Source organism: Schistocerca americana, chromosome 1 (assembly GCF_021461395.2).
Source record: "Schistocerca americana isolate TAMUIC-IGC-003095 chromosome 1, iqSchAmer2.1, whole genome shotgun sequence".
Taxonomy (NCBI): Eukaryota; Metazoa; Arthropoda; class Insecta; order Orthoptera; family Acrididae; genus Schistocerca; species Schistocerca americana.
In genome coordinates this window covers 814742811-814765886 of record NC_060119.1, presented here as the reverse complement: position 1 = coordinate 814765886, position 23076 = coordinate 814742811, and the positions used below count along the sequence as shown (strand labels likewise).

General features: G+C 43.9%; 1 protein-coding gene across 1 annotated transcript in view; it reads right to left on the bottom strand.

Annotated features, from left to right (window-relative positions):
- Positions 1–23076, bottom strand: part of LOC124594361 (glutamate-gated chloride channel-like) — a 187913-nt gene that overhangs the window by 110558 nt on the left and 54279 nt on the right. Inside the window, exon 3 of the mRNA XM_047132732.1 lies at positions 14303–14394. Within this exon, the coding sequence (XP_046988688.1) occupies positions 14303–14394 (92 nt within the window). The remainder of the gene's footprint in view (positions 1–14302; positions 14395–23076) is intronic.

Here is a 23076-nt window from a genome sequence, read left to right as displayed (position 1 = left end):
CATTGACCAGACGTTTTCAATTGGTGGGAGATCTGGTGAATCTGCTGGACAGGGCAATAGTCGAACATTTTATGTATCCAGAAAGGCCAGTACAGGACCTGCAACACGCTGTCGTGCATTATCCTGCTGAAATGTAGGGTTTCGCAGGGGTCGAATGAAGGGCACAGCCACGGGTCGTAACACATCTGAAATGTAACGTCCACTGTTCAAAGTGCCGTCAATGCGAACAAGAGGCGGCCGAGACGTATAACCAATGGCACCCCATACCATCACGCGGGGTGATTGGCCAGTATGGCGGTGACGAATACACGCTTCCAATGTGCGTTCACCGCGATGTCGCCAAACATGGATGCAATCATTATGATGCTGTAAACAGAACCTGGATTCATCCGAAAAAATGACGTTTTGCCATTCGTGCACCCAGGTTCGTCGTTGAGCACACCACCGCGGGCGCTCCTGTCTGTGATGCAGCGTCAAGGGTAACCGCAGCCATTGTCTCCGAGCTGCTGCAAACGTCGTCGAACTGTTCGTGCAGATGGTTATTGTCTTGCAAACGTCCCCATCTGTTGACTCAGGGATCGAGACGTGGCTGCACGATCCGTTACAGCCATGCGGATAAGATGCCTGTCATCTTTACTGCTAGTCATACGAGGCCGTTGGGATTCAGCACGGCATTCCGTATTACCCTATGGAACCCACTGATTCCATATTCTGCTAACAGTCATTGGATCTCGACCAACGCTAGCAGCAATGTCGCTATACGATAAACCGCAATCGCGATGGGCTACAATCCGACTTTTATCCAAGTCGGAAACGTGATGGTACGCATTTCTCCTTCTTACACGAGGCATCACAACAACGTTTCACCAGGTAACGCCGATGAACTGCTGTTTGTGTATGAGAAATCGGTGTGAAACGTTCCTCATGTCAGCATGTTGTAGGTGTCACCAACGGCGCCAACCTTGTGTGAATGCTCTGTGAAGCTAATCATTTGCACAGCATCTTCTTCCTGTCGGTTAAATTCCGCGTCTGTAGCACGTCATCTTCGTGATGTAGCAATTTTAATGGCCAATAGTGTATAAGGAAAGAGAGGCACACAGTAAGCAGTCACAATCGCATTAATGTTTAGGACGGGTGGTAGGGACAGAGCATCGAGTGACATTATACTGGGTGCACTATCCGAAAATTACCTCGAGGAATTAAACAGAGAACCGACTCATGGAGATAACATCTTGGTCCTACTGATAACAAACAGACCCGAACTTTTCGACTCTGTATGTACAGAACAGGGAATCAGTGATCATAAGGCCGTTGCAGCATCCCTGAATATGGAAGTTAATAGGAATATAAAAAAAAGGGAGGAAGGTTTATCCATTTAGCAAGAGTAATAGAAGGCAGATTTCAGACTACCTAACAGATCAAAACGAAAATTTCTGTTCCGACACTGACAATGTTGAGTGTTTATGGAAAAAGTTCAAGGCAATCGTAAAATGCGTTTTAGACAGGTACGTGCCGAGTAAAACTGTGAGGGACGGGAAAAACCCACCGTGGTACAACAACAAAGTTAGGAAACTACTGCGAAAGCAAAGAGAGCTCCACTCCAAGTTTAAACGCAGCCAAAACCTCTCAGACAAACAGAAGCTAAACGATGTCAAAGTTAGCGTAAGGAGGGCTATGCGTGAAGCGTTCAGTGAATTCGAAAGTAAAATTCTATGTACCGACTTGACAGAAAATCCTAGGAAGTTCTGGTCTTACGTTAAATCAGTAAGTGGCTCGAAACAGCATATCCAGACACTACGGGATGATGATGGCTTTGAAACAGAGGATGACACGCGTAAAGCTGAAATACTAAACACCTTTTTCCAAAGCTGTTTCACAGAGGAAGACCGCACTGCAGTTCCTTCTCTAAATCCTCGCACAAACGAAAAAATTGCTGACATCGAAATAAGTGTCCAAGGAATAGAAAAGCAACTGGAATCACTCAATAGAGGAAAGTCCACTGGACCTGACGGGATACCAATTCGATTCTACACAGAGTACGCGAAAGAACTTGCCCCCCTTCTAACAGCCGTGTACCGCAAGTCTCTAGAGGAACGGAGGGTTCCAAATGATTGGAAAAGAGCACAGATAGTCCCAGTCTTCAAGAAGGGTCGTCGAGCAGATGCGCAAAACTACAGACCTATATCTCTGACGTCGATCTGTTGTAGAATTTTAGAACATGTTTTTTGCTCGAGTATCATGTCGTTTTTGGAAATCCAGAATCTACTATGTAGGAATCAACATGGATTCCGGAAACAGCGATCGTGTGAGACCCAACTCGCTTTATTTGTTCACGAGACCCAGAAAATATTAGATACAGGCTCCCAGGTAGATGCTATTTTTCTTGACTTCCGGAGAGCGTTCGATACAGTTCCGCACTGTCGCCTGATAAACAAAGTAAGAGCCTACGGAATATCAGACCAGCTGTGTGACTGGATTGAAGAGTTTTTAGCAAACAGAACACAGCATGTTGTTATCAATAGAGAGACGTCTACAGACGTTAAAGTAACCTCTGGCGTGCCACAGGGGAGTGTTATGGGACCATTGCTTTTCACAATATATATAAATGACCTAGTAGATAGTGTCGGAAGTTCCATGCGGCTTTTCGCGGATGATGCTGTAGTATACAGAGAAGTTGCAGCATTAGAAAATTGTAGCGAAATGCAGGAAGATCTGCAGCGGATAGGCACTTGGTGCAGGGAGTGGCAACTGACCCTTAACATAGACAAATGTAATGTATTGCGAATACAAAGAAAGAAGGATCCTTTATTGTATGATTATATGATAGCGGAACAAACACTGGTAGCAGTTGCTTTTGTAAAATATCTGGGAGTATGCGTGCGGAACGATTTGAAGTGGAATGATCATATAAAATTAATTGTTGGTAAGGCGGGTACCAGGTTGAGATTCATTGGGAGAGTGCTTAGAAAATGTAGTCCATCAACAAAGGAGGTGGCTTACAAAACACTCGTTCGACCTATACTTGAGTATTGCTCATCAGTGTGGGATCCGTACCAGATCGGTCTGACGGAGGAGATAGAGAAGATCCAAAGAAGAGCGGCGCGTTTCGTCACAGGGTTATTTGGTAACCGTGATAGTGTTACAGAGATGTTTAATAAACTCAAGTGGCAGACTCTGCAAGAGAGGCGCTCTGCATCGCGGTGTAGCTTGCTCGCGAGGTTTCGAGAGGGTGCGTTTCTGGATGAGGTATCGAGTATATTGCTTCCCCCTACTTATACCTCCCGAGGAGATCACGAATGTAAAATTAGAGAGATTAGAGCGCGCACGGAGGCTTTCAGACAGTCGTTCTTCCCGCGAACCATACGCGACTGGAACAGGAAAGGGAGGTAATGACAGTGGCACGTAAAGTGCCCTCCGCCACACACCGTTGGGTGGCTTGCGGAGTATAAATGTAGATGTAGATGTAGATGTAATCTTCATTACTCTTGCATATCTGGATTTCGTCTATAAACAGCCATCCTCAGCGCTAAAATACAAGGAAAATTAGAGAATCATAATTAATTTGCTTTACATAAAACAATAGGTAAAATTCCGTTATCCATTCTAGTTAATATACCATCTGAGTTACATTCCAACAAACTCGCGGCAGTAAATGTCACCACACGATCTTACTGGTGTAGGAACAGATGGGAACGGAGGCGGGTTTTTTTCAACAAGTACAACGGCCTTAGTTTACGTCATGTAGTGCAAGTAAAGCTCTCTATATCTCGAATTAACTAACATAGTTTCATTTCAGTACTTTAGTTTAAAAACGCTGTTTTTAAGTATCTAAAATCAGCAAGCGTATTAGCATATCATTTGAAATATTCAATAAACATAAACTTAAAACGTCCTTGCTCATGTCTAAGTGGTGAGCCGAGCCCTCAAAACCTATGCAAAGAATCGTTAATAAATTCATACAGCTATCTGATACGAATTAATACATCATTTTAGAAATAAAAATTAAATATTAAAAAGATATGATGATGATCGTCTTGATAAAGTAGGAAATTGAAATTCGTCAAAAGCTAAAACCTAGCGTAGTGGCTCATATCATAGTGGCTTCGTGATCCACTAGATACTTAATATAAAGAAATATCAAAGTCTTAATAAACAATTTTTATGAAGAACTGTTGACATACCAGTAAAATAATGAAGCTCAACATGACAAGGCCGATTTGACCAGATATATTTAATAAAACATACAAACATCCTAGACTGACGTAAAATTTTGTACATAAACCTATGGTGTAGCTCCAACTCCTCAACTGCATTACGCTCTTTGCAGAAAGACGATAAAACAAATTGCTATTATACCTATCCTTTTAGGCTAGACATACGAGAGTTATAAAAAATAGTGGGATTACTGTGTGACTTTCCTTGCATCTTTTCCAAGTTATCCATCAGATGTCAAACTGTGTGGCAGGATTCGCTGGAAACAAACACTGAGCAACGTTTTCTCCACCCTGAGTTCTTGTAGGACTGATTTGTTCGTCCTTTTGCACATCCACATGATATTCTCAGCAACCTCCTGTGCGTCCACGTCTCAAAAGCATCAATTCTTTTGCGGTCACCTTCAGTTATTGTCCATGTCTCAGCGCAGTAATGGAAAACTATAAACACCAGAGATTTCAGCACTCTCAATTTAACAAGTATGTTTAGGACTCGCTCTTTCCAATTTACTTTCAGCTTCGATGCAGCATCCCTACCCAGAACAATTCCACATCGTACTTCCTGAGTAAAGCCACACTCTTCTGAACCACTGTGTCCAGGTACACAAATATTCAGATAATATACCAGTAGCCGCTAGTGACTCACCTCTGTTTATTATCATGATCTTGGTCTTTTTCTTATTAATTGACAATCCAAGTTTCTCGCTTTCTCTCTTGACTCTATCCAGTAGTTCCTTGATTTCTACTTGTGATTCTGCTCACAGTGTGGAATCATCAGAAAATCTTAATGATTCCTCGTCTTCCGATACGGATCCCGCCAGTTCAGACGTGAAGACCTTTTCTCACAACATATTCTCTATGGAAGTTCCTGAGAAAAAGTATTTCAAAAGACAGACAGCCAGAGAACAAATGACAAAAAAATACATTTTTCTCGTGTGATGTAATGATAAATTAACAATTTTCAGAGTTTTTTGCCTATTTTTTTAATGGGAAAGCACGCTTATGGCCGAATTTCATGATTCCATGTCAATGGGAAGTATCCTACACGTTTTCATTTGTGACTTTGCTAGTATCCAATATGTGACACAAATGGCCATATCTTTTGACTGAATCGACTTAGAATCTCACATTGCTACACTGCCAAGGGAACATAGACCTTAGTACGTGACATAAATTTGAACTTCATACGTCTAACCATTCCTGATGAAAAGGTGCCTTAATTTTTTACTCGTTATACAGGGTGGTCTGTTGATAGTGACCGGACCAAATATCTCACGAAATAAGCATCAAACGAAAAAACTACAAAGAACGAAACTCGCCTAGCTTGAAGGCTGAAACCAGATGGCGCTATTGTTGGCCCGCTAGATGGCGCTGCCATAGGTCAAACGGATATCAACTGCGTTTTTTAAAACAGGAAGCCCCATTTTTCTTACATATTCGTGCAGTACGAAAAGAAATACGAATGTTTCTGTTGGACCACCTTTTCGCTTTGTGATAGATGGCGCTGTAATAGTCACAAACGTGTAAGTACGTGGAATCACGTTACATTCCGCCAGTGTGGACGGTATTTGTTTCGTGATACATTACCCATGTTAAAATGGACCGTTTACCAATTGCGGAAAAGATCGATATCGCATTGATGTATGGATATTGTTATCAAAATGCCCAACGGGCGTGTGCTATGTATGCTGCTCGGTATCCTGGACGACATCATCCAAGTGTCCGGATCGGTTACCGGATAGTTAGGTTATTTAAGGAAACAGGAAGTGTTCAGCCACATGTGAAACGTCAACCACGACCTGCAACAAATGATGATGTCCAAGTAGGTATTTTAGCTGCTGTCGCGGCTAATTCGCACATCAGTAGCAGACAAACTGCGCGTGAATCGGGAATCTCAAAAACGTCGGTGTTGAGAATGCTACATCAACATCGATAGCACCCGTACCATATTTCTGTGCACCAGGAATTGCATGGAAACGACTTTGAACGTAGTGTACAGTTCTGACACTGGGCGCAAGAGAAATTACGGGACGATTTTTTGCACGTGTTCTATTTAGCGACGAAGCGTCAATCACCAATAGCGGTAACGTAAACCGGCATAATATGCACTACTGGGCAACGGAAAATCCACGATGGCTGCGACAAGTGGAACATCAGCGACCTTGGCGGATTAGTGTATGGTGCGGCATTATAGGAGGAAGGATAATTGGCCCCCATTTTATCGATGGCAATATAAATGGTGCAATGTATGCTTATTTCCTACTTAATGTTCTACCGATGTTACTACACGATGTTTCACTGCATGACAGAATGGCGATGTACTTCCAACATGATGGATGTCCGGCACGTAGCTCGCGTGCGGTTGAAGCGGAATTGAATAGCGTATTTCATGTCAGGTGGATTGGTCGTCGAAGCATGGCCGGCACGTTCACCGGATCTGACGTCCCCGGATTTCTTTCTGTGGGGAAAGTTGAAGGATATTGGCTATCGCGATCCAACGACAACGCCTGACAACATTGTCAATGCATGTGCGAACATTACGGAAGGGGAACTACTCTCTGCTGAGAGGAATGTCGTTACACGTATTGCCAAATACATTAAGCTTGACGGACATCATTTTGAGCATTTATTGCATTAATATGGTATTTACAGGTCTGTCTGTCTATCTGTTCGATTGTTAACAACCCTTTTTATCAGGAACGGATAAAGGTATCAAGTTGAAATACATGTCACATACTACAGTTGATGGTCCCTGGGCGGCGTAAAAAATTCTAGCTTTCAAGTCAATTCGGTGAAAAGATACAGTCGCTCACGTGGCATATTCAGATAATGGCGTACTCAATCAACAAAACCTGCATGGCACTTCCCGTTAACATAGAACTACGAAATTTGGCAAGAGGCAAGATGTCATAGTAAAAGCACAGAAAAAATTGGAAAATTTTACAGGTAATCACGCTGTAACAGCATGCGTTCTCAGAAGTGATAAGTTCACAAAAGTACAAGTATCACATTGAAACAACCGAAATAAACTGTTCAAACGTACCTACGTTCTGTATTTTAATTTAAAGAACCTACCTGTTACCAACTGTTCGTCTAAAATTGTGAGCCATATGTTTGTGACTATTACAGCGCCATCTATCACAAAGCGAAAAATGTGGTCCAACTAAAACATTCTTATTTCTTTACGTACTACACGAATATGTAATAAAAAATGGGGGTTCCTATGGGAACAACGCAGTTGATACCCGTTTGACCTATGGCAGCGCCATCTAGTGGGCCAACCATAGCGCCATCTGGTTTTCCCCTTCAAGCTAGTCAAGTTTCGTTCTTTGCAGTTTTTTCGTTTGACGCTTATTTCGTGAGATATTTGGCCCGGTCATGATCAATGAACCACCCTTTATAATTACAAATTAAAAATTTTCCAATTTTTTCTGTGCTTTTACTATGACATCTTGCCTCTTGCCAAATTTCGTAGTTCTATGTTAACGGGAAGTGCCATGCAGGTTTTGTTGATTGAGTACGCCATTATCTGAATATGCCACGTGAGCGACTGTATCTTTTCACCGAATTGACTTGAAAGCTAGAATTTTTTACGCCGCCCAGGGACCATCAACTGTAGTATGTGACATGTATTTCAACTTGATACCTTTATCCGTTCCTGATAAAAAGGGTTGTTAACAATCGAACAGATAGACAGGCAGGCAGACGGACAACAAACCGATGCTCTATGGATCCTGTTTTTACCGACTAATGTACGGAACCGTAAACAGAAAGTAGACTGACAAATGTACTGTAGATTACCTTTGTTAGCGCAGACACCATGACATACATCACACCCGTAAGTCTTATATTAAAGCTGGGGAGATATACTTTTTATCAATTCAAGACCTTATTAAAGTGATATACCACCCATCGAATTTCTGTACCGTGATGAATAACATCTAAATGAACCGACGCGTCGAGCCGACTTAAACCATTCCCTATTAAAGATTTGCGGTATAAGACGCATGTACTACACTACCCTTATTCTGTGTACCGGGAGGAATTCTCTGTGTGCCTATACTCTTTATGATAATATACCTGTAAACCAGGAGCAAGAGATTGTTAACATAGACGACATATGTTTAAAGTTGGAGAATCACATTTTTCGCGGTCTGTATTTGCCTTTAACGATAATCATTGTCAACTAATATTTTGTGATGTTCAAGTTAAGTGTTGAAGCTTGAAAGAGTTGCTTTCTCGAAGATAATTATGTGAGATGCGAATATTAGCTGACATTTAATTTTATGATCAACAAATTTCACTGTAAAATTTGCCATGTTAATGGGCTAATGCGTAAATTTCAATTCAGTTTTTGTCTGATTCGCTGCTTGTTATTCACCACTGTGATCCTTTTCTGGTCATTGTAATGAATTTCCTATTCAAAGGATTTGCGATCAAATATGATTAAGGGCAGAGTTAATTCAGCTGTAATATATGCGTATTTACTTGGTAGAAATTCCACCCTGCGCAAGATCCCTGTTGAATTTTATTTGCTTTCAAATCCCAATAACGCTTTTCTTAGACTGATCTTAGCGATGATACTGCAACTGAGTATATCTCGATTTTGCTCTGAAAAGGAACATCTGAAGAAAGAGTTCAGTATTTTATATTTATCGTTCTTTTGATCCCCGTGTCCTCTAATAGGTAACTCTGTTCCAGGCTGAATGTCTAACAGAATTTCCGGAACTAGTAAAAAAGGATGGATGTTTCATTTCTATAGCTTTTTCTCAGAACAACGTTGAGCGGTTTCCTGAAAGATTGCCTTTCTATATAAATTCTTCGATTTACGTCGTAATCGTAGGTAAATTTGCTGTTCAACAGTTTTCATCGCAGTCTTAGGATCACATGAATGCCGCAGTACACTATCAATTACAAACTTAGGTAAAACAAGTAACTTATGACTCGACAGTTATTACGTACGCACTGATAAAAGCACATAAAATTTTTCAGTGTAAACACTTAAATACAAGCAATAGAAACTTAAAAAATAAGTGTAACAACAGTACTGTGTGCTGTTATTATAATAGCCAGAATTTGACAGGAAAGGAAAGAACAGTTAGCGGCGTACAGTTGCTGGTGACCTGATCTCGTGATTCCATCATACGATGTAGCAACTAAGTTCGGCGGCCTCTTTCGTACTATTCCAGAGGCGTACGCCACCTGCTACCTTTTGTTTCTCTACATTTCCTTCTTTCCTTAGCCATAACAGAAGCATATTCATATTACTTCATTCCACAAGCACCCAGAGCGGCCATCTTCATAATGTAGATTCATACATTGTGGACAGAGCAGAAAATAAGTCATTGGCAAGCGACCTCCACTACGGCGTTGCCGACAAAACTATTTGGGATTCTCCCTCCATCTTCTAATCTTAGCAATGAGTGTGGGTCTGACATGGGCTTTGAACTCTTTTAAGGTTCAATGGGGAGCACTTTTTATTCCTTAAAGATATGATTCATAGATTGTTCAGAGTGAGCGAGAGGGGGCGGGCAGTTGGAAGAAAAGAACATTATAGTTATCGTATCATTGGCGAGCAGTTGTGAGAACGCGGCAGCGTTATCTGTTGTTTCTATAGAACACTAACACATGCCAGGCGGAATTACCAGTAGTCGTTACCATTACATTACAATACTGGCCATTAAAATTGCTAAACCACGAAGAAGACGTGCTACAGACGCGAAATTTTACCGACAGGGAGAAGATGCTAGATATGCAAATTATTAGCTTTTCAGAGCATTCACACAAGGTTGGCGCCGGTGGCGACACCTACAAAGTGCTGACATGAGAAAAGTTTCCAACCGACTTCTCATACACAAACTGCAGTTGACCGGCGTTGCCTGGTGAAGCGTTGTTGTGATGCCTCGTGTAAGGAGGAGAAATGCGTACCATCACGTTTCCGACATTGATAAAGGGCGGATTGTAGCCTATCGCGATTGCGGTTTATCGTATTGCGACATTGCTGCTCGCGTTGATTGAGATTCAATGACTGTTCGCAGAAAAATGCATTGGTGGGTTCCTTAGGGTAATACGGAACGCCGTGCTGGATCCCAACGGCCTAGTATCACTAGCAGTCGAGATGACAGGCATCTTATCCGCATGGCTGTAACGAATCGTGCAGCCACGTCTCGATCCCTGAGTCAACAGATGGGGACGTGTGCAAGACAACAACCATCTGCACGAACAGTTCGACGACGTTTGCAGCAGCATGGACTGTCAGCGCGGAGACCATGGCCGCGGTTACCCTTGACGATGCATCACAGACAGGAGCGCCTGCGATGGTGTACTCAGCGACGAACCTGGGTGCACGAATGGCAGAACGTCATTTTTCGGATGAATGCAGGTTCTATTTACAGCACCATGATTGTCGCATCCGTGTTTGGCGACATCGTGGTGAACGCACATTGGAAGCGTTATACGTCATCGCCATACTGGTGTATCACCCGGCGTGATGGTATGGGGTGCCATTGGTTACACGTCTCGGTCACCTCTTGTTCGCATTGGCGGCACTTTGAACACTGGATGTTACATTTCAGATGTGTTACGACCCGTGGCTCTACCCTTCATTCGATCCCTGCGAAACCCTACATTTCAGCAGGATAATGCACGACCGCATGTCGCAGGTCCTGTACAGGCCTTTCTGGATACAGAAAATGTTGAAATGCTGCCTTGGTCAGCACATTATCCAGATCTCTCACCAATTGAAAACGTCTGGTCAATGGTGGCCGAGCAACTGGCTCGTCACAATACGCCAGTCACTACTCTTGATGAACTGTGGCATCGTGTTGAAGCCGCATGGGCAGCTGTACCTGTACACGCCATCCAAGCTCTGTTTGACTCAATGCCCAGGCGTATCAAGGCCATTATTACGGCCAAAGGTGGTTTTTCTGGATACTGGTTTCTCAGGATCTATGCACCCAAATTGCGTGAAAATGTAATCACATGTCAGTTCTAGTATAATATATCTGCCCAATGAATACCCGTTTATCATCTACATTTCTTCTTGGTGTAGCAATTTTAATGGCCAGTAATGTAATTTATCGTCATTCAGAGATGACGTTTTTGTAACTATATGCAGAAGTAGCTGTACCAAGTTTTCGGAAGTAAATTGTAAATCTGAATGTACAAATGTTAACGTCGTAGTTCTGTTTTGTAAACTGTTTTTGGATCCAGAGAGAGCATGTTGCTTTGTGTGGTGTAAATTGGGTTTACCTAAGTAGATAGGTAAAGTGTCCAGTGCACGATTCTACTGGTGAATGTTGGCAACATTAATATCTATGAAAGAAACTTGAGATTCTATATGCAGTGAACGATCAATAAGAAAGGGAAGAGACACAGAAAAATGACATGTAAATGGATTTCTCTCTCTCTCTCTCTCTCTCTCTCTCTCTCTCTCTCCCTCTCCCTCTCTCTCTCTCTCTCTCTCTGGTATTGATCAAACGCAAGAGCAATAAATACTTTTAAGTACAAGAAGTACAAGTATCAGATTTCGATAGCTTGTCAGCCAAAAAATAACTGGAAGTGCCTTCAGCATACCTGCATATGTTAATTGGTTATAATCCTAACATGATTCAAGAAAGGAAAGTTGTGGTGACATAACTAAAGAGATAAAATGAGAGTGAGTGGAATGTGCTCGCAGCAAGTATAGGTACTGTGATACTCATTTCCAGTTTTTGTGCGAAGAGTGTACTGTAATGAGAATGTAGAAAATATCAGTAACTAAATGACATGTGGAAAATCTCTGGGCGACTACAAGTTTAGGAATAGTGATGCTAATTAACAGTTATATTATAAACACTCATTTTAGTCTATAGATTGTTACACAGTTATTAAGTGTGCTAAGAAGATTGTGTGTCCAGATGATTTGGCACACTTTGAAGTATGTTTTCAGTCTTAGTGACTGTTAGAATCTTGTTAACCAGAAAAAATATGTGTGACTTACATCATAAGTCAGTGCAAAGCAGGGATATTTGTTTCTTTTTTTCAGTGTTCGTTACTAACACATTATTTCAGTTTTAGTTTTAAGTAGTCAGTGTGAACCGTAGCAATGCTATGAAACCCCACAATTTCAGTATTCGTTAGGCTACACAGAGTCAATCACTATCGATACTTGTATTATTAAAGTGGTTCTAAGTAAACAAGAACCTTTTCTTTAATGTTGAGTGAATTCTAGGCATAGATGAAGAGTTCCGGAAAGAATAACGCTTAGGTGATCGACTAGTGACAGCTACTTATTTACTTCTTTAACTTTTAGTGCTACACTTACTAGCCAAGAACATTGTTTTGTTTAGAATGGGGATAGGGGACATTACAGTGCCCATATCTATTCTTTTCAGTGATACTGGATGTTAGTACATTTACAATTTTGATTACAGACTGATGCGCAGTGAACAAAAATGTTGACATCCCCAGCAGAAATGCGGAAAAAATGTATAAATTATGAAGCAGTAGGGAATCAGTATCACAGTGTAACAAAGAATGATTAAGGTGCTTTGCGTGTTGGTCAATGACTGGAGAACAAAATTGCAAACACACAGACATATATTGCACAACATGTACTAATACGTTCGATACAGAACAGGTCTGCGTGATTAGATCGTAACGTGACACAGAAATATCTCTGAAATCGATGAATTTTGTTTCTCTTTTGTTGTGAAATAAAGTGAGCCAGATCTGTGGAGCACTAAGTTTATACGAGTGTTAGAATAATCCTGTTGCGCATGTTTCGTTCAAACTAATATACTGAAATACTGTGACGACATAAAATACTTCGGTGCGGATGGTTTGTCGCTAATGATAATTATACACAAGGTGATGGTGAATGTTTGTAAAGAAACGGCACATTCATTTCAGTAAATAACATGGCGGCAGAGTTCGTACGCTGCCGTACGTTCCTAGAGAGTGATGCATGTCAAGAATATCTTCTTGTGCTTTCACCCAAAGATGAAAACTTCGGGAAAGTTTACAGACTAGTACTGGAAGATCGACAATTAAAGGTATCTGAAATTGCTTACCCCATAGCCATAATAGAAGCTCTTATGTGAGTATTAACTATAAGAATGTTCTTTCAAAATAGATTCCACATTAATTAAATTCTGGACAAAATAACAGGAGAAAATGGAATCCTAAGTAATGTTTGACTGGTTTTACAAAGAATCATTCCGATTTTAAGGGCCAATTTGTTATTTACATGGGAGGTGAGGTCACAGTTTCAAGCAAAAACGGCAAAAACAAGTAAAGTGGTAGGTGGAAGCGGGTGATTCGCCGCAAAGAGGAAGCGAAGCTTATTTCATCTGCGTGAAAGGTTATGGTCAGTGTTTTCTGAGATAAGAAAAAGTTTTTGTCATCAGCTACCTGGTAACGGGTAACACAATAACGGGCGAATACTATAAAACTCACTACAAACTAAAATACGTGAGAATATACCAGTATTGAGAAAGAAAAGCAGCTAAAATGCATATGTCCTTAATAGTGGGATAAATAAGATATTTGAAGTACGAATTGTTGGAAAGGCCACCTCGATTCGTCAGGTTTCTTACAGTCTACGTTCCACATACTCTCACATCAATGTAACAAGTTAGAGCTGCGTAAAGACATCGAACATATTAAACTCAGTAAACGCTGCCTTAACTTGAATGTGAGACCCGCAGTATGCCAGATTCATAATTAGTAGCCACAGAACCAACTTTGATCGAAACCGTTGTTTCTATTTTACGCCCACGCGTTCTTCTATTAGAAACTGGTGTACCGAAGGTTTATGTCGAATGTAAGGAAACTGCTTGGGTAAACAAGTAGTTAACAAAAATCAGAATAAATAAAGCAACTTCTTGATATTCTTAAGATGACATTTTCGTACCGTTTCCGGGGATGTAAAGTGACGAATAAGTTTGTGAAAGACTTCCATAGTGGTCGGCTGGAATAAGACGTAATTTGTATTGCTAGCGATGCTGGAAAGCCTCTCGAGCTCACTATGATGGTTCCTTTTAGTCTGTTATGAACAACAGAAGCTGGGAAGCTGGCCTGCGCCACGCGTCACTGAGTAGTCTGCTTACCTGTGCCGTTTTCTGCTGGCGGCCTCACGTTGCGGTCGTACTTGGTGGGGTTCAATATACGCTCCAGGATCTCAGACTCTCCAGTGATGGCTCTGGAAACACGAAACAAATTATAACTCGTATGGAACAACAGACTTAATGTTGTGGCACTAGTCTAAAACGCCGCAACCCAAGTCTCAAATAAACTGTAATAGGAATCTTTCTCCTTTCCCATTATTGTATACACATAAAAGCCATGTTCCAAGAATCGTAAAGTTCTTCTATTACACTACTGGCCATTAAAATTGCTACACCAAGAAGAAATGTAGATGATAAACGGGTATTCATTGGACAAATATATTATACTAGAACTGACATGTGATTACATTTTCACGCAATATGGGTGCATACATCCTGAGAAATCAGTACCCGCAACAACCACCTCTGGCCGTAATAATGGCCTTGATACGCCTGGGCATTGAGTCAAACAGAGCTTGGATGGCGTGTACAGGTACAGCTGCCCATGGAGCTTCAACACGATACCACTGTTCATCAAGAGTAGTGACTGACGTATTGTGGCGAGCCAGTTGCTCGGCCACCATTGACCAGACGTTTTCAGTTGGTGAGGGATCTGGAGAATGTGTTGGCCAGGGTAGCATTCCGTACAGGACCAGCAACATGTGGTAGTGCATTATCCTGCTGAAATGTAGGGTTTCGCAGGGATCGAATGAAGGGTAGAGCCACGAGTAGTAACACATCTGAAATGTAACGTCCAGTGTTCAAAGTGCCGTCAATGCGAACAAGAGGTGACCGAGACGTGTTATCAATGACACCCCATGCCATCACGCCGGGTGATACGCCAGTATGGCGATGACGAATACACGCTTCCAATGTGCGTTCATCGTGATGTCGCCAAACAAGGATGCGACCATCATGATGCTGTAAACGGAACCTGGATTCATCCGAAAAAATGACCTTTTGCCATTCGTGCACCCAGGTTCGTCGTTGAGTACATCATCGCAGGCGCTCCTGTCTGTGATGCAGCGTCAAGTGTAACCGCAGTCATGGTCTCCGAACTGATAGTCCATGCTGCTGCAAACGTCATCGAACTGTTCGTGCAGATGGTTGTTGTCTTGCAAACGTCCCCATCTGTTCACTCAGGGATCGAGACGTGGCTGCACGAACCGTTACAGCCGTGCGGGTAAGATGCCTGTCATCTCGACTGCTAGTGATACGAGGCCGTTGGGATCCAGCAGGGCGTTCCGTATTACCTTCCTGGACCCACCGATTCCATATCTTGGTAACAGTCACTGGATCTCGACCAACGCGAGCAGCAATCACGCGATACGATAAACCGCAATCGCGATAGGCTAAAATCCGACCTTTATCGAAGTCGGAAACGTGGCGGTACTCATATCTCCTCCTTACACGAGGCATCACAACAACGTTTCGACAGGCGACGCCGGTCAAGTGCTCTTTGTGTATGAGAAATCGGTTGGAAACTTTCCTCATGTCAGCACGTTGTAGGTGTCGCCACCGGCGCCAACCTTGTGTGAATGCTCTGAAAAGCTAATAATTTGCATATCAGAGCTTTCTTCTTCCTGTCGGTTAAATTTCGCGTCTGTAGCACGTCATCTTCGTGGTTTAGCAATTTTAACGGCCAGTAGTGTACTTCACTGCACACGTTGCTCCTTCGTTCGAAAATCATTTAGCGAAAGTTACTTTAAACGCGTAATCCAATTCTAGATAAAGTGTCTCTTATAAATTAATTCTCTTAGAAACGTGCACTGATATCGCAAAGATCCAAGTCCGCAATATTGAGCTGCTACAACTCAGTGTGGGAGAATACAGTCGTCAACCAAGACTACGTCTCTGGAGAAAGTAAGGTGAGTTGGTGATATAAAAGCGCCCTGTAGTACGAAGCTCTTTATCCCAAAACAACTCTCACACTCGATGTGCTTTGAATCTAGTTATGCCTGTTTTAGTATGGCATTTTGGAAACCAGAACGTCATTACTGGAAACATCAATTCCAAAAGTTATTTTCCAACTTTACATCGTTTAAAGATTGAGACACTTAATTAAAAATTTAAAAAAGTGCTGTAAAAGGCAAGAAAGAAATTTATTGACTGTTTAATGTAAACCGTACTCTCGAGGTATTGTTTCCAACTTTTATTCGATTAATCCGCCGTCCGCTGTGACCGAGCGGCTCTAGGCGCTTCAGTCTGGAACCGCGCGACCGCTATGGCCGCAGGTTCGAATCCTGCCTCGGGGATGGATGTGTATGATGTCCTTAGGTTAGTTAGATTTAAGTAGTTCTACGTTCTATGGGACTGATGACCTCAGATGTTAAGTCCCCTGGTGCTCAGAGCCATTTTCGATTAATCTATGGTTCGATATGGCATTTTGTAATTATACACATTAAATGTATTCCCAGTTGCGGGTATCGATAACCGTCTGCTGTATAATGGAATGATGACAGTGACGACAGTGAAAATTTGTGCCGGACCGGGACTTAGACATGGATTTCCCGCTCATCGCGAGCGGTCACCTTACGATTTGGCTATCCGAACACCACTCACGGTCAGACCGAAACTTCCATATGTCGTCAACCATATGTTTACGCACTGCACTTGTACATTCGTACAGGGGAGACACTACTGGAAATTCACTTGTTCGGTGTCGGCGGATAAATACGATGTTACAGTGCTCGCCTGTCAGAAGCAACATTGCATCGTAATTCGGAACAACAAAGGCACTGCAATATCGTATGTATTGCAACGATGGGGCACATTTGCACTGTCTGACCAGAAGTAACCCACCATCCATACGTAATGCTGAATTTACCACTGGATGTCATGAGTGGGGGACCTGCCAGTATAAAAGGATGCGTGGAGCATTGTATGAGTATGGTATTGTCAGTAGAGAAGCAGGAACAGCTGAATGGGGTGATAGCCGAGCTCCGCGTCTCCGAAGTGGACCAATCACTGCATGTCACCTGAACAATAGGTCCATCATCAATATTGCATCCTTTCTAAAGCTGCCCAAGTAGACGTTTGGTGATGCGACTGTGAGGTGGGAACGGGAATGAACAATCACAGCTTAACCAAGACCAGCCACTCTTCGCGTACTGACGGGCAGGGCCGTCGACCGTTGCGGAGGGCGGTAGTAAAAAATCGCGTGAACTCAGTGCAAGGAGTCACTCGTTATTTCCAGAGTGTTACCACCAGTCTAGTTATCACAATTACTGTGCGTAGGCAGTTTAAAGGTATAAGGTACAGTGGTCGAGCAGCTCCTCATAAACCACACATTTCTGGATTCAGTATCAACACTTTGCCGTCCGCACGTCTCGTACAAATTTATTAACTTGGCGCCGGCAGCGCCAATTCGGATTACTTGGCTTGTCGCCGGCCGCTTGTCACCTTTCGGTTGATGACAAGCTTCAAACACGTTGCCTTTTGCGCGCTTTAATTTTTCCGATTTTTCCGGAAGTCCTCTATTTTGCCGTATTTTCAAATAACTTCTCTGCGAGTTCTACACTGTTATAATAATTATCCTTGTAGAGATGATGCCACTTTCCGTAAAAAGGTGTCAATAGTTCCATCACTGTTTTTGCTAAAGGCTGTCCAGCGCCGGAATATATCTTGAATGAGGAAATGTATCCCGTACTCGAATCACACAGCATACGAATGAGTATGCCGTATTTCGTAATTTTCGACGGATTGTAAACTTTAAAATTTAACTGTCCACGCCACGGTATCATTCCTTCATCAACTGAAATGTTTTGATTTAGACTAAAAGTTTCTTTAAACTTTTGGAAAAATAATCAATTACGAATTGCACTTTGAAAAGCTGACCGGCATTATCCGGTTTATTGTTGTTGTCTGAAAAATGTGAAAATGATAATATTTGTCTGAATTGGTTGCGGGACATCGTTTCGCGAAATATCGGTGTGTGTATCAACGGATTCGTCGACCAATAATCATCGATCCTTGCTTTTTTTTATAATTCCCATAAGGATAGCAAGCCCAAACCATTTTCTAAGTTCGGGTCCCCTAACTTCGACAAATTTTGCATTTTTAAAAATCCAGGTTCATTTTATTGCAATTTTGACTGTAATACTTGTTGCTTTCATTGTTAATATATTCAGATAGATCGTTCCCAACATATAATTCTACGGTATACACGACGCTCTGTGTATCTTTGGGAAATATGTGAGGACCCAGAGATCCTTCAAATTTTATTATTGATCCTCAGTAAATCACAGTCTGTCTTCTTCGTCTGATTCATCCGAATCAGTTGGCAACCGTAGCGTTCGCCGAATTCTTCTTGGACGTATTTCACTATCTTCTGACGATTCTACTTCACTTTCATTTTTTGGATATCCAGTGTCTTCTTCCCAATCGACCAAGTCGTCCGGAACGTCCGACAAGACGTCCGCGCATTCATCGCAAATAATCGTATCGCCTCTTTCGACTCTCATGATTGAAGTGCGCAAGTACTTACAAAAACAAAAAAACTTGTTGTCATGTGTAACTTATTGTTACCTAAACAAACCACCAACACAAAGAAAAAGGTACTAAAGTGCTGTCACCGGGCACTGCGCGATACTATGCTCACGACACCACTGTGCTGTCGCCGGCCGTTGACCGCTATTTCGCGCACGACACCACTGTGGACTCGCCGGTCGGCAAAGTGTTAATCGACGCTTGAGGTGGTGTGAAGGGTGATGTCACTCGACATTGGACGGCTGTAAACGTGAGATTTGGAGTGATGAACCACTTTATAGCATGTGGCAATCCGATGGAAAGGTTTGGTTTAGCTCATACCTGGAGTGCTTTACCTGCCATCATATACAGAGCCAACATTGGAGTACAGAGAAGGTGGTGTCACAGTATGGAGTCTTTTTCATGGTTATAGTGAGGGTCTACTTATTGCACTTAAGAAAACGCTAAATGCGGAAAGGCATGAACACATTTTACTGCACTGTGTGCTGCGTACAGTAGAGGAACAGTTTGGAGACGGTGACTGTGTTTCAGCATGACAATACACAGTGTCGTAAAGCAACATTTGTGAGGGATTGGTTTGTGGATGATAGCATTCCTGAAGTAGAGTGGCCTGCCGAGAGTTCCAACCTGAACCTAAAGTAATATCTGCACGATGAGCCACAACGAGGACTTCACTCCGGTCTCCAGCGTGCAACATCGCTACTTTCTCTGGTGCAGCTCTTGACGAATAATGGGCTGCTATTTCTCCACAGACGTTCAGACACCTTACTGAATGTGTCCCCAGTAATATCAGCGATGCAGCAGAAAGGCACTATCACTGCAGCATTGGTGACTTGATTGCTTCACATTCAAGCCATGGTTTTGTTATGGCTCATGTGGTAGAAACCAGTGCTCTAGCAAATCACAGACTCGCTAAGTCCGTGTAAATACCCGTCATTTTTCAGCCACCAGTCTCGAGAGGCTACCTGCGATGTTCTACGAGTCTACATGGGTCAGCCAATGTACCACGTCCGGACTCTGCTGCAGGTTGCGCCGAGTCCGATGTTATGGAGTTGGTGGCCTCGGACAGGCGGGCCACCAGCGGGCCTACTTCAGCTGCTGACAGCCTCCTACTCTGCATGTCTACAGTTCGAACCCCGGCTGTGCAGCCGTTCTGCCCCCATCGTCCATTCAGGCAAACTCCTTGCTGCTAGTAAACCTTTCGGGATGTGAGGTCGTGGTCCAAGAAACTCTTCTGTTCCTGACGTTTCGTCCAGAACTGCGCTGGACATCTTCAGAGACGCTCCTCCTTTGAATCGGCAAGACTCAGCTGATGAGCGCCTCTGAGGATGTCCAGCGCAGTCCTGGACGAAACGTCAGGAACAGAAGAGTTTCTTGGACCACGACCTCACATCTCGGAAGGTTTACTAGTAACTATGTCATCTGGTCGTGAAAGCCTTCATTCTATAAGGGGCGTTCAAAAAGAAACGAGCCGGAGGCATAATTACAGAAAACAGTACCTGTTTGTTAGAAGTATTGGCTGTGGCTGTTGGGACACTTGTCCCACTGTGACACAAGGTGATGAATGGCTGTCTCGTAAAATTCTCGGGGCTGCGATGTTAACCAGTTCCACACATACAGCTGGACGTCGTCGTCCGAGGTGAATCGTTTGCTTCTCAGAGCCTTTTCAAGGGAACCAAAAATGGCATAATCGCTGGGAGAGAGGTCCAGACTGTATTGAGGGTGGCCGAGAATCTTGCATTTGAATTTCTGCAAGAGTGCCGCTACTGTGTTGGCCGTATGAGGCTTTGCATTGTCGTGGAGCAGAATGGCTCCATGGGTGAGATTGTCTGGTCGTGTTGATTTGATCGCTTGGCGAAGGGTGGTCAAGCTTTACGAGTAGCGCTGGGCATTCACTGTTGTCCCGTGCTGCAGGAAGTGAATCAGACGGGGGTAATATTGATCAAAGAAGAACGTCAGGAAAAGCTTTCCTGCACTAGTGTGGATGGCCTTGGCTTTTTTTGGTGGTAGTGACCCTGGTTGCTTTCACTGTAGACTTCGTCATTTTGATTCTGGTTTTAAGTCATGACACCATGACTCATCTTTAGCCACCACTCGTGCCAGGAACGCATTCCCTTCCCGAGCATAGCGCTGCAGAGGAGCAAGACAGTGGGCCACAGGTGTGGTTGAAGACTGTGGGGCAACCATTGGGCACGCACTTAACGCATGTGCAGTCGTTCCTTCATAAAGGTGTGAATACTTCCGACGCTCAATCCGACCACGGCGGTCCTGGGCAATGGGTGCATCCTCCAGCTGGACGGTGTCAATTGGTAATGCAGTGTGGTGCTCCAGACCTTGCATCATCGGCTAACGATTTTTTTTTTTTTTCTTTATTATATTTCAATTCCCCATCGGGCGGGCTGGCAGCAGCATATGCGCTGCTCTTCAGCTGAAAGACATAGAACAAAACAATAGAAGACATTTAAAAACAGCAAAGGAGAGAAGAAGGCGAACATAGATATAAAAAGGGAGAACATCATGGAAGGCAATATACAAAAAACGGGGTGACTGTAAAATGGAGATAAAAAACTGTTTAAAAGTAGCACACACAAAAAGCCACACACTGCGACGATTAAAAGAACACAAGGCACAGTATGACTGGAGCATAAAGGTGTTGACGGATGGCATAGCACACAGCGTAGCACTGACGGCGAACCTCAAGGCAGTACACAATTAAACTCACACCTCTTGACGCACACGAGAAAAGCACGAAACACAACACTGACGTGGCACACTGATGTTGATCAATACAGAGGATCTGCCAGGTTCAAGGAGATGAGGGAGACCTGAAGAAGGGAGGGAGGGGAAGAGATGGGGGAGGGGAATGGGGGGCGCTCGGAAGAGGGCCAGGTAGGGAGGGATGTGGGAAGGAGAGAGGCAAGTATGGGGTGCAGGGTCTCAGGGGAGGGGGGGATGGAGGAAAATCCGCTCTGGGAGAAGGAGGAAAGAGGAGAAGGGGGCCCTGGGGAGGGGGGGGGGGACAAGGCCGGGTTATAGTTGGAAGGAAGGGTATATGTCACGGCGAAGTTCGTCATCCGGGAGGGGGAGGCGTTGGAAATTGCCCTGATGAAGGAGATGGAGGGTGTGGAGGTGGAGAGAGGGAGGGATACAGCGATAGAGGCGCGGCAACGGGCGGGGGGTGGAGAGGAAGGAGGAAACCAGAGGGTGGGGGGGATCAACCCTGCGAACAATGTAAAGGATGCGGAGATGTTGGAGGAACAAGAGGAGGTGGGGGAAGGGGATCAGTTCATACAGGAGCCGTGTGGGGGAAGGAAGGCGGATACGGAAGGCAAGGCGGAGCGCATGGCGTTCAAGGATTTGGAGAGCCTTGTAAAAGCGGGTGGGGGCGGAGGTCCAGGCGACGCTGGCATAACAGAGGATAGGACGGATGAGGGATTTGTAGGTGTGGAGGATGGTAGAAGGATGCAATCCCCATGTCCGGCCGGACAGGAGTTTCAGCAGGCGGAGGCGGGAATGGGCTTTCTGCTGGATGGTCAGGAGATGAGGGGTCCAGGTGAGGTGTCGGTCAAGGGTGAGGCCAAGGTATTTCAGGGTGGGGGTGAGTTGGATAGGACGACCATAAAGGGTGAGGTAGAAATCTTGGAGGCGAAAGGAGCGAGTGGTACGGCCTATGATGATTGCCTGGGTTTTGGAGGGGTTGAGACGGAGGAGCCACTGGTTACACCAAGTGGTGAACTGGTTAAGGTGGGTTTGGAGGGTACGTTGAGACCGTTGAAGGGTAGGATAGAGAGCCAGGAAGGCGGTGTCATCAGCATATTGGAGAAGGTGAACTGGTGGGGGTGGCTTGGGCATATCAGCTGTATACAAGAGATAAAGGAGAGGGGAGAGGACAGAACCCTGGGGGACTCCAGCCGCGGGATAAAAGATACGGGAGTTGGTGTTGTGGAGGGTGACATAGGAAGGACGGTGCGAGAGGAAGGAAGCGACCAGACGGACAAAATTGATAGGCAGGGCGTTCGGCTAACGACACTCGTCCTTCCCTGAAGAGCTTGTGCCGCCCCTTGACCCTTGCAAGGGACATGCAGTGATCGCCGTACACTTGTGACATTCGTCGATTAATGTCCGTTCCTCCTACTCCTTCCGTTGTCAGATAACGAACGACGCCTCTTGCTCTCCTGTTGACTCCTCCATGTCACTGTTTGCAATGCGACTGGCAGCGTTGTACGATTAATGCATGCTGCTGCTAGCTCTGTATAGTAAGGCGACGTGCACGCGTGCCCTCTTGCGAC